The following is a 16,146-nucleotide window of genomic DNA, read 5'->3' as shown; positions in this document are numbered from 1 at the left end:
TGGCATGGGACATGGGGAGGGCTGGGAGGAGGCACATGGGGCTGTGGGATGCCAAACCTGGGGATGGTTCCTGGGCTCCCCAAGTTGTCACCCAGCTGGGAAGGAGCCAGCAGCCCGACAGGATGGGGAAAGGCACCCTGGGATCACCTGGCTGCCTGCCGGCTCGCAGGGGCTGGCACAGGCTGGGCTGGGGCTCGAGGCTGAGTCCAGGCAGCTCATCGGGATAGTCCCATTTGGGATGTCCCTTACAGCCCAGGGTTGCCCCTTTGCTCTCTATAAGGCTGCCTGGCTTTTGGGGGCTTGTTGTAGCCGCTGATACCAAGAGGGGTCCCTTGGCACCCAGGCAGGGAGCGGGGAGCGGGGCGAAGCCTGCCGGAAGGGGTCCCCGCACTGGATGCCTGACAGGGCACTGGGAAAGAAATCCTCGTGCTCTGCCTACGCCATGGATCTGGGCCAAGAGTCCTCCCACACTGCATCCCACTGGGCTGTTTTCTCCGGCTGTTGAATCCATAACTTCAGACCCCAGGACATGGCCGGGGGCCAAGACCAGGGTAATGGAGCCAAACTGCGTCACAAAGGGAGGAAAAGGTCCTGAAGTGCCGGGATGAAAAGGTGACCGGGGCACTCACTGTCCCCTGCTGGCACAGCTGCCTTCCACCGTTATTGTGGTCAGGGGGTAGTGGGGGGAGGAGATACTCCAGTCCCACTGAGCCCCTCTGCCCCCAGCCTGGGAGCAAGAAGAGGGGCACGGTGAAGGGATGTGGCTGTCATGGGGATGGTGGGTGCTGCATGTGTACCGGGGACATGGAGCTCTGACAAGCTTCTGACACTGCCCATGCTCTCCATGCTTGCCATCCCTGATGATGCTGGCCACCACCTTCACCCCATGGCTGCTTGCCTGCCAAGGACACCAACCAGAGGGGCCCTGAGAGGTTGCGTCCAGGTCCCGCTGCTTTCCCAGACCATAAATCATTTCTCAGCTTCTTCACTGTAACTTGCTTCCATCCATCAGCATTGTCCAAAGGAGCAGACCCTCATCCAGCAGGACTGTCACCTTTGGAGGGCCCACCAGCATCATGGGGCACATGTTTCAAGTACCTTGTGACTCAGGTCTCCCTTCCAGTGTCCCCCTCCCCTTCACGCCTGCGGTGGCTGTAGCCTGGCTCCCACTGTCCAGCAGGAGGGTGTTGCAAGCTGGCTTGCCAAGTCATCCAGAACCTGTGTGGTTGATGGATAACCAGGTTCCCTCCGCCACCACCCCTAAGCCCTCTCCAAATGCCCTTGCCAGAAGGCCAGACTGGTGCTGGTAGGTAATGCTGAGTTCTCCGCAGGGCTGTAACAACCAGCCCATTAATTCCAGGAAGGCTGATAAGGCACCGTGCTGGGCTGTGCCAGATGGCGTAGAGCTCCCAGACGCTGGGATTCATGGCACTGCCCTCCTGCTGCGGGCTCCTGAGGGGCTCCATGCCCATACAATGCTTTGGTCCTTGATAACTGCAGATAAGGGTTATCCTTGCAGGAGCCATCGGCTTGCCGGGACCTTGATTTCAGGCCCAGCAGAGAGATCAATGAAAAGCCCATTGACGGAGTGGGAACAGGGCACCATCCTCAAGACGAGGGGTGACCCACGGTGGCTGAAGGATTTCCTTGGAGGGTGTGCCAATGCCAGAGCAGAGGGGCGAGCTCCGTTTGTCACCCCCGTGCCTCTGCTGGAGGAGCAGCAGGGAGACAGGGCTTTCTGGGGACACATGGGCAGGAGGCTCAGGCACGACGTTTCCAGACGGTGCCAGTCCCAGCACATCACAGGCAGGAGCTTGCAGGCAGGCTGAGGGTGAGGTGGGCTGGAAGTGCCTTGCTTCAGCTATTTTCCCCTATGCTGAGCAGCACATTTACAACAGTCCCTGTGGTTGCCACCACGTTGCACCTCAAACACCAGCTGGAGCAATTCTCTCCAGCGTCAGCACATATTCCCCGTCAGGGTGGCTTTCCAAAGCAATACGGCATTGTCAGCACAGGCAGGAATGACTCTCCCACAGCGGGTTTGCATCCCTCTAATCCTCCACTGGCCCAGGTTGTGGCGGCTGCTCGGGTGGTCACTGGCTGGGCGGTCACCCTGTGGTCTGTAGGGTTGGTTGCACGGGCCCCCGCTGCACCGTCCACCCCCCAGCTTTGCCCCCGCACTGGCATTTTTGGTAGGCAGGCATCCATTCCAGGCGAGTGGCTCTCTCCCCTGATTTACCATCTGTGCCCTGTTCCCACTGCTGGGGGTCATGCGTGGGTTTACAGGATGGGGTTTTGTCAGCCGTGACTTGGCCTCCCCTGGCATTTCCCCATGGACGCTGCCTGGCCCGTGGGTCCGGGTGTCACTCGAGGGCTGGCTCCAGCGGGACACTGTGTACTGCTTAACACCCCTAATAACACTTTGCAGGAGTCGCCTGAGGGCGTTTCTGGTTAAGGAGCGTTTAGTTGATTACAAAACCATGTAGTGGTGGGGGTTTGCATAATGCTGTTCATGGGGTAGCTGGCAGCAGTTTTCAAGGCGGGAGGGGGGAGGGGGGGTGATGGGAGGGTGGGGGTGGAGTGGGAATTGCTGCTCCAGGAGAAGGGGAGAAGGGAGACACAGGGGTGAAGTGACCCCAGGGATCCCCGTTGCAGGGGAGGGTGTCCAGGGCTGTGCCTTTTCCTGCTCCAGCCTCTGGGGATGCTGGTCCCACCTTGCAGAGGAGCTTCCCTGGCCCATGCACCCCCTCCCAGCACCCTGGCACTGCTGTGCCCATACTGAGGTGCAGGTTTAAAACCCTGCTGGGACATACTGGGGCTCTGGATGGGATCCCCAGGGCTCCCAGTTGTAGCTGGGTGCTGGGAGGCTCGGCTGATACCCTAGGGCCTGCCCTTGGCCATACCTGTCCCGCTTTATAACCTACCTGTGCTCCCAGGGAAGCCTTGAGCCAAACGGGGACAGTGTCCTGCCTTGCCCTGGGCTGAGACATGGCACTGATTTCAGTGCCCACGGTGTCCTCACAGGCATGGTGGCACCAGGTGGCTTTGCCGCGTCACCACAACCTGCTGCTCTGTGGCCCCCTCCCTTGCAAAGGGAGCGGGTCCTGTGGGGTCCATGGAGTTGCTGCTGTGGGGAGCAGGTTCTGTGGGGTCTGTGGGGTGGCTGCTGTGTCACTGTTGGCGGTGCTGTGCACTGCTTTGGGCTCAGCCTCGCCAGCTGGTGCTGGTGGCCCAGGGAGCTGCACAGGGCTGTGCCCAGGTCCCTGGAAGGACTGGGTCCCTGCAGGGTGGCCTTTAGGTAACCCTCAGACCATACCCCAACTGAACAGGGCATCCAGCCCTTGGGAAGGAGAGGGCTTGTCAGGAAGGGAACGGTGACAAGGACATTGGAGGGAAAGCACCGGAGCGGGAGGGGACGGCACCTGCAACCTGCCTCCTTCTGCCATCCCTATAAATAGGAGGGAACAGGAGCACGATTGCACCAGCTCTGCAGGAGAGGCAGGCAGGGAAGGAAGGAGGGAGGGAGGGACAGACGGACGGACGGACGGACGAGCTGCTCCTCTCTGCTCTCTCCTACCTTTGAGCTTCTCAGTCCTCTGCCTGTGTGGAGGCCTGAGGCATGGGGACCAGGGGAAGGACACTTTCCACCTTCGTGGGATGCTGTGTATGGATTCTGCACGGTACGTCCTCTATTTTTCTGCTAGCTCACGTGCTACCCAAGCCCTTGCAGGGCACGGCAGGTATGCTTGTGAGATGCTTGTGAGATGCTTTTCCCTCCTGGCTGCACTGTAAACTCCTCTGATGACCAGTCCTTGCAATGCATTGCAGCCAAAAAGCTAGAAAAGTGTTTTGTGGGACAGGCATCATCCTGACGAGCTGGTTGCAAGCATGGACCTGTGGGAAAGGCAAGAGCCCAGCCCAGGAGCCTGCATACAGCAAGGGAGCCAAAGGAAGCCAGCCGGCAGAGCAGGGCTCCGGGATGCTCCCATCCCTCCCACGTCCCAGGGAAGAGCAAACGCCAGTGCTCCATGCTGAGGCCCCTCTTGTACAGCTTCCCATGAATGGGCAGCGTGGGGTAGATGGCATTTCCTGCTCCACATGAAAGAATTAAGATAAAACAGGGATTTACTGGGGTGGAGTGTGCCAAACTAACCTGGGGGGACTTGACTGATATGCTTTGTTTTCCCTGAGATGGGGAGGGAAGTGGCTGAGCTTCTCTAGCTGAGGGGGGTTGGTGCAAGGAGCTGACTTCAGCCAGGGAAGATGACGATGAAGCAGCTTGCCACGAGGGGGAATGGGCAGCTGGAGGAGGATGGACACCTCAAGGACTGGTCTGGCACAGGATATAATGTTCATTAACGACTCTGGCACAAACTATCCACAAGCTAATGAGCTGAGCCGGCGGTGAGGCTGGAGGCACCCCCGCTGCAGGGGGATCTGGCTGCCTGGCAGGGGGAACCTGATGAACCGGAGCACCAGGATGGGGAACAGGCTCTGGCTGTCAGGCTGCGGCAAAACCCTGCTGGGTCTTGCCCTCGGGGTGCCCTTCATCTCCCCTAATTGCAGCTACCTAAAGCCAAGCGTCAGCAGATCTGCCCGGCTCCTCCTGGAGCCAACGGTGGCAGCTTGGTCTCCTCAGAGCCCACAACTCTGTCCTAAAAATAAGACTGGGTGAAATGTCACCTACAGGTGCCAGTGAGTGTTGGGAGAGGCACCTGGGATGTGGGGTGGCATCTCCTCCTTTCAGCGAAGCTCATGGATGTGGGGCAAGATTTTTGCAGCAGCAGGAGGGAGCTGTAAGCAAGGCTTCGTCCTGGGAACTCATGAATATTCTCTCCACGGGCAAGGAATCCCTGGTGGCTGCGCCCAACTGGCAGGAGCAGGCAGGCTCCCACCCCAGGAGAGGTTTAATGAACTTGCTTTAACTGCAGCAGGTCAGAAGCCATTTGCAGCCAGGGAATGTTTCACAAAGCCCTGGCTGTCCTATCTGCCAAAGGGCCTTGGGTAAAGTGTGTTTAAATGTCCCTCAGACACTCAAAGCTGAAAAAAATGCAAGAACCCCACAGGCTCTGCACAAGTGCCTGTGCTCAGGGCTGTCCCACGGCAGCAAAGATCCACAGGTACCCCTCGGGCTATGAACGAGACTCACTGAGCCCCAGCTATTCCCAGTGGCCGAGTGGTACCATCCCCAGTGTAACTGGGCTGGCTTGCAGCAGCTGCCTTTGCCACTGTGCTTGCACCGGTATCTCTCCCTGGCCTGTGATGAGCTGTGTCCTGTCTCAGCCAGTGACTGCTGATGCTGGGGATGCAAAAGGTGCTGTACCCAAGACAGCTCAGGCTGTGCTCTTTGGCTTTTAAATCAGAACTTTGTAAGGCCATGGGAGGAGGCAGCAGGGTTTAAGAAGGGGTGGGAGCTTCCTGATGCTCACCTGGAGGAGACACACAGCTGAGCCTGGCAGGCTGCTGGCTCCAGCACCTGGCATAATGCTCCACTTTGTGCTTCTCTGCAGGGCTTGGGGCGGCTGCTGCTGTACCTGTCACTACTGAGGAGTCATTTGCTACTGGGACAGCTTCTTCCATCACAGCAGAGAATAAAGTGTCCAGTGCCTTGGTGATGGGCACTGCAGAGACGAGCACCACAGTGGCTGATGCTGAGAGAGTGGAGAGCATCCTCATGGGAAGCCCATCAAGCCCATCCTTCCCTCCTGGGGCTGAGCCTGATGTTTTGGTGACAGCAGCAAGTGAATACAGCCCTACAGTACCAACTTTGACAAATGTGACCAAGCCTCTTAACATGTCACAGGATATTGAGGGGGGTTCGGCTGCTCCCGCTGCAATCACAACTGCTGTCACCATCTCTGCACAGCACCCTGCCGTAACCCCAGAGGCAGAGTCTGATGTAACGAGAGCCGCTCCCGATTCCCCACCGGGGACCACCCCTCTTTTGGCAGATGTGAAGGAGGACATCCTCACGGCTGTGACCAGAGCAGCAGCAGCAGATGTAGACCCTACCGCTGACACCGGGTTCCTTCTCACCACCTCTCCACTGGTAACTGCCTGGGGGGCACAGCCAGCTGCTGGCAGCCCTGTGGATGCCAGTGTCACTGCGCCGCTGAGCCAAGGGCTGACCACAGCCACAGCAGTCGAGGAAGGTGTGACCCTGCCTGTGCATATCCAAAGCGAAGCCAGTGCCAACTCCTTGACCCCCAGCCCTGGTGCTGGGGGGCTGCTTACGACTCAGCAGGACACAGCGCTGAACAGGGCTGTGGGCACCACCCCAGAGCCGGCAGGAGAAATGGCCCCAACTGCTGAGGAAAGTCCCTCAGCTTTGGTGCCTGGAGACAGGGAAGATGCAGTAAATGATGAATTCAGCACAGCTGGCTCATCCCACCCAACTCTGGAGAGCTCAACAGTGTCAGGAACAGTGGGAAACCCAGGAGAGCCCTCCCTCCTCCCTGGCCAGGCAGTACTGAGCCCAGCTGCTTCACTGGAACCAGCCAGCTATGTGGATGGTCAGGGAGCTCCTTGGGTGTCATCAGAGGCTCCTGGTTCAGCCCTGTCACCTGCAGCCAGTGAGGCACCCGCAGCACCTGAGGCAACAGAGGACTCTGCCACCTCACTGCTGGCCCCAAGAGTTCCCACTGATGCACAGAGTGACATGAATCCCCCAGTCCCAGCCACTGCACTGCCCACAGGGGACATGGGGGCTGTGGGCCTCACCAAACCATCCCTGCAGCCTGCTCCATGGCAGACGTCCACTGAGGAACAGCCACTGCCACTTGATGCTACTGTGCCATCCCCCATGGACACTCCCAGTGCTCCTGGGGCTGCTTACCCCCCTCCGGAGGCTGGGGCTGGCACCCTACCTGCAGCTGATGATGGGGCAGAGATGTTAGTGAGCCCACACCTCACTGCTGCACCAGAAGCACCCATGTCTCCATTTCTTGGGGGGTCACAGCCATGGGAGACAGCAGCTGGTGCTCCCCAGGGAGCCAACGGACTTGGCACTGGCTGGAGTTCAGCTTCAGATGCCACCAGCCCAACATCTTTTGTACCCGATGGATTGGCATGGCCTGCTGCTGGGGTCCAGGGTCAGGGGGCCGAGGGTGCAGAGAACACAGCACAGGCAGGAGGTCCGGGGGATGGCAGTCCCTATCCAGATACACAGAGTGACATGAGTCCTTCAGCTTCCAGTGCTCAGCACGACTCTGCTAATGCCGGAGAGCTGCTGGCTGGAGCAACAGGGGCTTTGTCAAATGCCGAACTGTCACCTCCATCAGATCGTGGGGACGGAGCAGGAGCAGAAGCAGAATCAGCACTGGGACAAGTGTCTGGTCTCACACCTCCCAGCAGTGCTGGGCTGGAACCTGACCTCTCAGGGGCAGAAGGACAAGGGGACCTGCCTGGCAAATTCCCCAGCACTTCTGGTGCTGCTTACCCACCCGCAGGGGCTGCGGCCAGCCCTGCGTCTGGGGCAGGGACAGCAGTGAACCCCAACCTCAGTGCTGCCCAGGGAGCACCCGTGTCTCCTTCCTTCGGGGGGTCACAGCCATGGGGGACGGCAGCTGGTGTTCCCCAGGGAGCAGGTCTCCCTGGAGCCGACGTACCAGGCACTGGCTTGCCTTCGGCGTGGGATGCCCCTGGCTCAGCAGCTTATGGACCAGCAGGACTCCCATCACCTGGCCTCGGGGACCAGCTTGACACAAACCTGGGGCTGCCAGCAGCAGAAGGGCATGGAGCCAGCACAGTGGAGCAGGCACTGGGAGGAGCAGGCAGTGGGACCGGGTCTGAGCCATCCCTGAGCTCCACTACAGGCAGTGGGATGGCGGCTGGCATGGATCAACTGCCTGGCGCAGGCTCCTCGTCTGGTCTTGCCTCTCCCAGTGGTGTGGCAGCAGGATCCTCTGTGTTAGAGGTTGACGGGGCAGGACGCATTCCAAACACAGCCCCTGACAGCCTGTCCCCTGCCTCTCTAGACAGAGAAACTGGCCCAGAGCTCACTCAAGTGCAGGGGACTGAGAGTGTGGGGGATGTGTCACAGTCAGGAAACCCAGAGAGTGGAAGTTCCTACATGGAGACAAGTCCTTCAGCCTCTAGTGTTCAGCAGGATCCCACTAACACCGGAGAGCTGCTGGCTGGAGCAACAGGGGCTTTGTCAAATACCGAACTGTCACCTCCATCAGATCGTGGGGACGGAGCAGGAGCAGAAGCAGAATCAGCACTGGGACAAGTGTCTGGTCCCACACCTCCCAGCAGTGCTGGGCTGGAACCTGACCTCTCAGGGGCAGAAGGACAAGGGGACCTGCCTGGCAAATTCCCCAGCACTTCTGGTGCTGCTTACCCACCCGCAGGGGCTGCGGCCAGCCCCGCGTCTGGGGCAGGGACAGCAGTGAACCCCAACCTCAGTGCTGCCCAGGGAGCACCCGTGTCTCCTTCCTTCGGGGGGTCACAGCCATGGGGGACGGCAGCTGGTGTTCCCCAGGGAGCAGGTCTCCCTGGAGCCGACGTACCAGGCACTGGCTTGCCTTCGGCGTGGGATGCCCCTGGCTCAGCAGCTTATGGACCAGCAGGACTCCCATCACCTGGCCTCGGGGACCAGCTTGACACAAACTTGGGGCTGCCAGCAGCAGAAGGGCATGGAGCCAGCACAGTGGAGCAGGCACTGGGAGGAGCAGGCAGTGGGACCGGGTCTGAGCCATCCCTGAGCTCCACTACAGGCAGTGGGATGGCGGCTGGCATGGATCGACTGCCTGGCGCAGGCTCCTCGTCTGGTCCTGCCTCTCCCAGTGCTGTGGCTGCACCATCCTCTGTTTCAGATTCATCCAGCCCAAACACCCTCGGAGGAGCTGGTGGTGCTCCTGGAGCTCTGCAAAATTCCCTGGGTATTGGGCCTGGGGTCCCTCCTGGTGCAGGTGAAGGGGCAGATGAAATGGATGGCGATGGAGGAACCCCAGGGCAGTCCCAGGCCCCTGTCAGAGAGACACCAGCTGGTTCAGGAACCCCTGACGGAGAAATGGGAGCTGTGCTGCAGTCTGCACCTTCTTTCCCATCTACAGAGGGGTCTTCATCACCTGGGATGGGTGGCGAGACTGCTAGTGGAGCAATCCTTCCTGGAGCTGGTGGAGCTGGTGGTGGCTTGAGCACAGGCAGGGAGGCTGCTGGCCCTGAGGAACCCCCTGTGTCTGCCCCTGGCATCCAGAGTGGTGCCAATCTTGGACTTTCTGATGCAAAACTGAGACAAGTCAATGTGGTGGAGCTGCCTGGAGGAGCCTCAGCGAACGGGGGACCTTCCCCTGGTACCAGCCTGGGAGAGGGTGCAGGAAGCATCATACAGATCGTGTCAGGAGCGCTGGCCCCACCTACCCTCACCTCGCCCCAGGCGATGCAGCCCCTGGTCCCAGTGGCTCCAGATGGCAGTGGCATCTCCGACAGCACGGCCACCTCTCTGACTGCTTCTCTGCTTCTTCCTGGGCATGGGCTGAGCTCAGGGCAAGCACCCAACTCTGCCCCTGGCACCCAGAGTGGGAGCAAAACGCTGGTACCAGGGGCACAGGGTGGGCTGGGAGGAGATGCTGGAGGTGCTCAGACGTGGTCTCTTGAAGACGAGGTGGCTTCAGGGATGCCAGCACCTTTGGGAGAAGTGTCTCCCCATGCCTCCACATCCCCCAGTGGTTCCCTGGTGCTGCCTTCTGCTCCACAGAGTGAAAACCCATCCACCAGCCCCGAGCTTTCTGCTCCTCTTTCAGCACGTGAGTCAATAGCAGGGTCCTCTTCAGGGGGAAGGGGGCAGCTGGGGGCTGCCATGCCAGGGGGACCTGCCCTTCTCCTGCCTCCTTGTCAGCAAGGAAGACCCAGAGCCCCCTTGGGGAATGCTGACAGCCCCGTGCCCAGGGAAGTGAGTGCCATGCTTCCCAGAGCAATGACAGGGCGAGGGGACATGGCTCGGCTCCTTCCCAGTGTGACTGGAGCCGGAGCAGATGTGGAGACACCCACTCGCTCCCCACTCAGGGGGACCCCAGGGCTCCCTGGCCTTCCTCCTGCTGGGATTGCTGCTGGCAGCCCCAGATCAAAGACCCCAGGGCCAGGACCTGCTGGTGGCTCGTCATCTGCTGTCCTGCAGCCGTTCTTGGGCGGTGAGCTGGCCACCAGCCTGGCAAACAGACCCCCTGCCACGGGTGGGTCGAGCCTCTCTGCAACCTTCCCAGGCCAGGGGGCAGCACCGGGGGGGTCCCCAGCCAAAACACACCCAGCTGTGTCCTGCAGCCTGGCCACCACCGGCCCAGCCCCACCAGCCCCCCTCCCTGGGGGCAGGGAGGTGCTTCCCAGGGCAGGAGCAGCCACTGTCACCTCCCATGCATCGTCCCCCATGTTTCCAGCTCCGCCAGGATGGCCGGTGGCCACCCCAACCCCGCTGCCCGGCCCTGCAGGTATGTGATGCTCGTGGCGCAGCCCAGGCAGGAGGATCACATCTGGCCTCCTGATGGACTGTCCTGTGGGACATTTGGTGGCCAGAGACCAAGGGGGCTCTTTGGGGGCAGTAGCCCTGGGGGAGGTGCACCGTGACAAGCTCCTGCACAAGTGTGCATTTTGGGCAGGCTGAGCCTGCCTTCAAGTATTATCCCATCAGCTGGAAAATCCATCCCCACCAAATGCTGTGTTTTATTTAACAGACGTAAATAGGGAGATGGAGGCTGTAAACATCTCTAGAAAGAGTTGTGGGTGTTTGATTCTCTGCCATCCCCCTCCCACAGTCCTGTACAATGTTTTTCCTCTCCTAATGGTGGTCCTTCAGCATGGTGGTGCAACCAGGCTGGAGCAGGAGGGTACGCTGACCACAAAGGCCATCACAGCTGATTTAGGGCAGCTGCGTACATGAAGCAGAAAAAGGGGTAGGAGCAAGCTCCTGCAAGGGAAGGTGACATGCAGGGTGTCCCAGGCATCTATTGGCAGTGTCCCCCCATGTTCCTGTTGCCCATGCTGTGTGCCTTTGGGAAGCAAAATAATTTCAGCCCTTTGAGTTTTTGGCACAGACCAAAGGCTTTGCTGTAAGTGTGTTTTGGGGTTTGGTTTGTTTTCTTTTCCAGTTGCAGCTGCACCCCTCTATGGGTACGGGGCTCGGGAAAATGACCGGGAGTATGTGGAAAGGAAGGTGGATTTTAATTCTCCGCTTTTCAAGCCTGAGACTGGATTCCCATTTGGGAAAACCCTGCGCGACTCTCTCTACGTGAGTCTACCTTGGCTTGCTGTTGGGCATGTGGCCGTCCCCCAGAAACCTCGGGAGGCACCAGGGTCCAGGTGCCTGGGATGGGACCCTTCTGAGGGCAAATCAGCTGGGATGCTGCCGGGGTCTGTTTGCAGCAGGAGGTGACTTTGTGGCCCCTTTGGTGGTGGCGGGTGGTGGCCTTCCTTGGGCATCGCTCAGAGTGGGTTTGGAAATGGGAGGGCTGCCACCCCTGTGTCAGGGGCTCCCGTTGGTCCTGACCTCACCTGATGGAGGGATCCCTCTGCTCAGTTTACAGACAACGGACAAATCATTTTCCCAGCCTCAGATGACAGCATCTTCACATATCCCAACCCTCCTCCCGGTGGCTTCAACGGCCATGAGGAGGTTCCCATGATCGCTGTGTTTTGGGACAATGCTGACTTCTCCAGAGGCGTTGGCACCACCTATTACCAGGTGAGTGAAGCCACCCAGTTACATGGTGGCATGAAACTTTTGGTGATAAACTCATCACCTGTTCTATGGATGTCCCTTGAGATGTGTAACTGATGGACCCCACGAGCAGTGTTTCCCTTTTCTGGGTCAAATCTAAGAGCTGTTGGTCATGTGAGTGTCACCTCTTAAGTCACCCAGATCTTACCCAGACAGTCACAGCACTCCATGCGTGACCCCAGCATAGACCTGTCTTTGCCCTACTGGGAGCTAACAAAGCTGTGGGTGTACCCAACCTGCAGGAGTTCCTCACCCTCAACACGGCCAAGCCACCATTCGTCCGCGATGTGGAAGCAAAGGTTCGGCGGTACCTGAGGTCATCCTACTCCGCAGCCTGGACCCTGAAGATCACCTGGGAGAAGGCACCTGCCTACAGAGCACAGACTGACACCCGGAGGGTAAGGGACTGATGGAGCTTGAGCACTTGTTGTGTTGTCAAAAAAAACCCCTCAAGACCCATGGGCAAGCACCTTGTCTGTGCCTGAGAATAAGAAGCAGTTTTGTGAAAAAGGTCAGTCTTAAAAACTTTTACCAAAAAGAACTAGGCTGTGCCCATGTTTTGGTGGCTTTCAATTTTTTTGGGTGACATCTTTAGCTGAACTCTCCCTGCACTGTAAAATCTTTCACTTTAATGTGGTGGGAGTTTGTTGTGCACCAGAAACACTGCTCTTCAGGAGCATAAAACTGGGTGAATCTGAGGCTTCTCATGGAACAGCATCAAAGTAAAACTATCATATTTTCCATGTAAAATGTGAAGCAGCCCAGTCTGCATTCACCCTGTACACCAGGACCTCAGCCCCACCATTCCCCAGCGAGCACTGACCCACACCCTGAATTTTAAAGCAAACATCTTTGCTTGCTTTCTTACCTGTCTGTAATGCTTCTCCCCAGACGATCACGTATCAAGCTGTCCTGACCACTGATGGCTTCAGGTCCTATGTCCTGATGCTGTACCAGGATGGAGGCATGCGATGGGATTACACCAGGCTCGCTGCCACCAATGTGCTTATCGGCTATACCAGGTACAGCAGGCTCAGCACCCCTACTGCTGCCTCCTCTGAGCACTGGGCTGCATCCCACCCCTGGCTCCAGCTGGTTTAATCCTTCCCCCTGTGTCCCATGAAGTGCCCTGCAAGGATGAGGGCAGCCCAGAGGGGGTCTGCATACCCATATAGCCTAACATATGGGGGTCTCACAACCAAATTTGCCCCGTTAGTGGCTGGATCATGCTGCAGCATGCTGACTTGCTGGGCTGTGCTCATTGTAAGATCCACAGATCCCTCTGGGGTCCCAGGCCTGCAGCATCTTGGTGGTTTGGGTGGAAGGAGTGGGGAACAGGGGTTGTTTGCTGAACTTTGCACCAGTTGAAGGAAGGGATTTCTGCTGCTTGGCCGGAGCAGTTGCTTCCTGCTTCCTTACATTACGTCTTGCCCCATGCATGCTGTCTCCAGGGTTTGCTCATTAGCTGCTTGCTGCAGCTGGGTAAGGAAAAGGTGGTGGGGCCAGGAAGCGCAGGCGGCAGAGGCATGTGTGTGTGCTTGCCTGTGCATGACCGCTCGTGGGTTTCCGCTCCGGATTGCCCTGCAAGCTGCTGGAAACTGTGAAAGCTGCTCACAGGGGTCCTGAGATGTCTGTGGATTCAGCCCGTGATGCAGCAGGAGTGATTGCAGCACCCAAAACTAGCTGCACCTTGCAGAGAGGAGGCAGCAGGCTGGAGGAGCTGGTGCCTTTGCTTTCCTGCCCCTGGAGCTGTGATTTTGGTGCTGTGGGGTCCTGCCGGCTCCATATCAGGGCAGCTGAAGGGCAGGCTGGGACTGGGGCTGGGATAACAACACCCAGGAAAAGCAGCCCCCGATTCTTCCCCTTTCCTCTGCACACAGTGGGGATGGCTTTTACCGCAATGACGACCTGACTCGGAGACCTCCAGCTGCTAAATATCACCCTGACCAGTTCAGGGGCTACAACACAGGTAGTGCCACACAGCCAGGGCAGATTCACACAGCCCCTCGGGGGGTCGGGGAATGGTTGTGTGGGGAGGGGGACATTCCCAGAGGATGAAATCCATCACACTGCTGTGGCAAGGCTCTCACTGAGGCCAGGCTTTTCCCCCAAGCACAGAACATACTTATCCTGGGTACCAGCTATGCCCTGGAGCTGAAACATCATTGATGTGTCCGTGGACCCTTTTTAATGCAATGGCTCTGTCCCAAGGCTTTCTTCTTTGGCAGGAGCCTCTCCCCCCATTTCTCTGCTACTGGGTAGCTGTTAAACGTGGGGTCCCACAGCTGGGGGTCAATCTGGGCTAAACTTCCAGCATCAGCATTTCTTGCCTCGAGCTGAAAGAGCCCCTGTGGTCCCCTTGGCCAGAGGTAAACAGCTAGTGGTTTCTCTCCCTGCTCAGACCTCCGCGGACTGTGGATTTACAAGCTGGAGAGCCGTGTGGGTGTCAACTACCGGCTGAAGTGCCTGGCGTGGACAGGGCGGCAGCAGGAGCCGTGGGCATGGAGCCAGGGCCTGCCCACCTGTCCCTGCTCCCTGCAGCAAGGGCAGCAGGACCCACGCTTCAAGAGCAGCCGTAGAGGCAAGTGGACACACTGCTTCCCCACCCTCCTCGTCCCTCAGCTGTCCCTCCCCACCTCCTCTGCAAGGGTGGCTGGGGTCCCTCCTGGCCTAGTGAGCAGGGGGACTCAAGGAAAATGAGGGGGGGTTGCCCTTCCCTGCAGAGATAGAAAAAGCAAGGGCTGACCTGTCCATGTCTTGTTAGCCTGGCTGGAGCTGGTCTAAGCTGCATGGGGACAGTGGGGATGGACCCTCCCCAGCACCAGGGGCTCACGCTAGGGGACCACCTGGGTGGTCTCCATCAGTCCCTCCAAACCCCCATAGCACGGCGGGTGATGCGGTGGGAACAATGGATAACAAGGAGGCAGTGCCGGCCGTGCTGGCCGCCCTGGCGCAGGGATGCTGGCTGGGCAGAGCTGTGCCGAGGCTCACCGCCGCCCCGTTGCAGGCTGGTGGGCTGCCCGGGTGTCCATGCTGCACTCCGCCTTCCCCAACCAGCACGGCGCCGGCGTCCGCTGCCTGTACGACAGCCAGAGCCAGCTGATCGAGGGGCGGCAGGAGAGGTACTGGAGGTCCTCCAGGCAGGCATCGCCATACCGTGGTAAGCGCGGCCAGCCCTGGCATCCCCTGGCTGAGGCTGGCATTGCTGCAGCCTGTAAAGCATGTTAATCTCTGTGCCAGCCTGCTTCCTGATACGCTGCTGCCCTTGGAGGGAGCGTGAACTTGCCAAAAGTCAAGGCGAGCACCCTGCCTTCTCGGGGCCAGCCTGTCCCCCTCTCCTCTCCCCGTCATCCCCGTACTCTCCTTTTTGCCTCCAGACCAGGAGCTGAAGTTGTATGACTGGTGCTGTAATCAGGCGGGCAGTGCCCACCTCTGCGCCCGCTACACCGAGAAGAGACCGAAGATTGGCTGTGATGGATACCAGTCACCTGACACGGGTGGGTCTGCAGCCCATGTGTGCCAGGGTGATGCCGTCTTGATGCCCAGGACTGGGGAGGGGAATGTCCCAGCCACCCCATAGTTAAGGCAGCAAGAGCCCCAGGCAGATGAGGGATGGGGTTTGGGGTGCTCACGTGCACATGTAAGCTGATGCAGGGCTTTCTTGCAACCCTCAGCAGGTTCCTCGGAGGAGACAGAGAGTGACTCGGAGGAGCAGAGAGGTGAGCAGGATTGAGGGTCTCCTCCCCACTGGCCACTTCCCTCGGTCCCTGTCCCCCCATGTGGAAATTTCCCTGGGGCTTCCAGCTCACCCCAGGCCCCCAGGGAGAAGGTGGCTGAGCAATTCTCATTTCTTCTTTGCAGACGGAGAGCACGAGTAACTGGAGCATTACACACCTGCAGCAAGGTCTGGGCCATGGCTGATCATCTGAGTCCTTTGCTCCTGCTCATCTTGTGTCCCCCTGCTTCCCCCAGAACCCATCACTCCTGCCCACCATGCAGGGCGGCTCAGCTGAGCTCAGCTGCAGCTGAGAGGGTGCCCATGAGCACCTCCTTGCTGGCAGGGAGGTGGGCAGGTGCCCCCACTGCATACACCACCCCCTGTCCCCCCCTACATCCCACTGTGCCTCCCATGCTGTGGGGTGAGGTTAGACCCCTGGCACTTGGGAAAAGGAGTTTTGCACTTCGCATTGGTTGACTATGGCCAAGCCCTGTGGTGCAGCAGGCTCCCTCCATGAGCTGGTCCTATCTTGTCCCTGACTTCTGACTCCCAGCCATCCCTCCCCAGGTGGTTCCCAGGCCCTGTGCCCAGGAGAAGGGGCAACTCTCTGGATCAAGCCAGTCAGCTTGACACCTCTGCTGGGGGTGTGAGGGCAAAACACAATCCCATGATCAAAAACGTTGGAAGAAAAATAATTTTTTTGTGTGTAAGAGAG

At 59.0% G+C, this 16,146-nt stretch overlaps 2 protein-coding genes across 2 annotated transcripts; both read left to right on the top strand.

Moving 5' to 3' along the window:
• The first annotated feature begins 10,366 nt into the window (after nt 1-10,366).
• LOC106631455 (mucin-4-like) lies at nt 10,367-14,497 on the top strand. Its single transcript, XM_055723855.1, has 8 exons — nt 10,367-10,427; nt 11,085-11,224; nt 11,513-11,677; nt 11,956-12,111; nt 12,605-12,735; nt 13,594-13,682; nt 14,115-14,294; nt 14,478-14,497. Exons 1-8 carry the CDS (start codon nt 10,367-10,369, stop codon nt 14,495-14,497), a joined length of 942 nt encoding a protein of 313 aa, XP_055579830.1.
• Nucleotides 14,498-14,732: 235 nt separating this feature from the next.
• On the top strand, nt 14,733-16,138 carry LOC129737094 (mucin-4-like). The gene is made up of 4 exons (XM_055724122.1): nt 14,733-14,873; nt 15,091-15,210; nt 15,388-15,432; nt 15,575-16,138. Exons 1-4 carry the CDS (start codon nt 14,744-14,746, stop codon nt 15,589-15,591), a joined length of 312 nt encoding a protein of 103 aa, XP_055580097.1. The 5' UTR covers nt 14,733-14,743; the 3' UTR covers nt 15,592-16,138.
• The last annotated feature ends 8 nt before the right edge of the window (nt 16,139-16,146 follow it).

Source organism: Falco cherrug, chromosome 11 (genome assembly GCF_023634085.1).
Source record: "Falco cherrug isolate bFalChe1 chromosome 11, bFalChe1.pri, whole genome shotgun sequence".
NCBI classification, from domain to species: Eukaryota; Metazoa; Chordata; class Aves; order Falconiformes; family Falconidae; genus Falco; species Falco cherrug.
Note: the sequence above shows the minus strand (reverse complement) of the source record. Positions and strands in the feature narration are given on the sequence as shown.

Bases quoted from the DNA above. Each gene is read 5' to 3' on its own strand.
- LOC106631455 (XM_055723855.1), top strand. From the start codon at position 10,367: ATGTTTCCAGCTCCGCCAGGATGGCCGGTGGCCACCCCAACCCCGCTG. The intron at 11,225-11,512 runs GTGAGTCTACCT...CCCTCTGCTCAG, and splicing joins CCCTGCGCGACTCTCTCTAC to TTTACAGACAACGGACAAAT. The intron at 11,678-11,955 runs GTGAGTGAAGCC...CCCAACCTGCAG, and splicing joins TTGGCACCACCTATTACCAG to GAGTTCCTCACCCTCAACAC.
- LOC129737094 (XM_055724122.1), top strand. From the start codon at position 14,744: ATGCTGCACTCCGCCTTCCCCAACCAGCACGGCGCCGGCGTCCGCTGC. The intron at 14,874-15,090 runs GTAAGCGCGGCC...TTTTGCCTCCAG, and splicing joins GCAGGCATCGCCATACCGTG to ACCAGGAGCTGAAGTTGTAT. The intron at 15,211-15,387 runs GTGGGTCTGCAG...TGCAACCCTCAG, and splicing joins ATACCAGTCACCTGACACGG to CAGGTTCCTCGGAGGAGACA.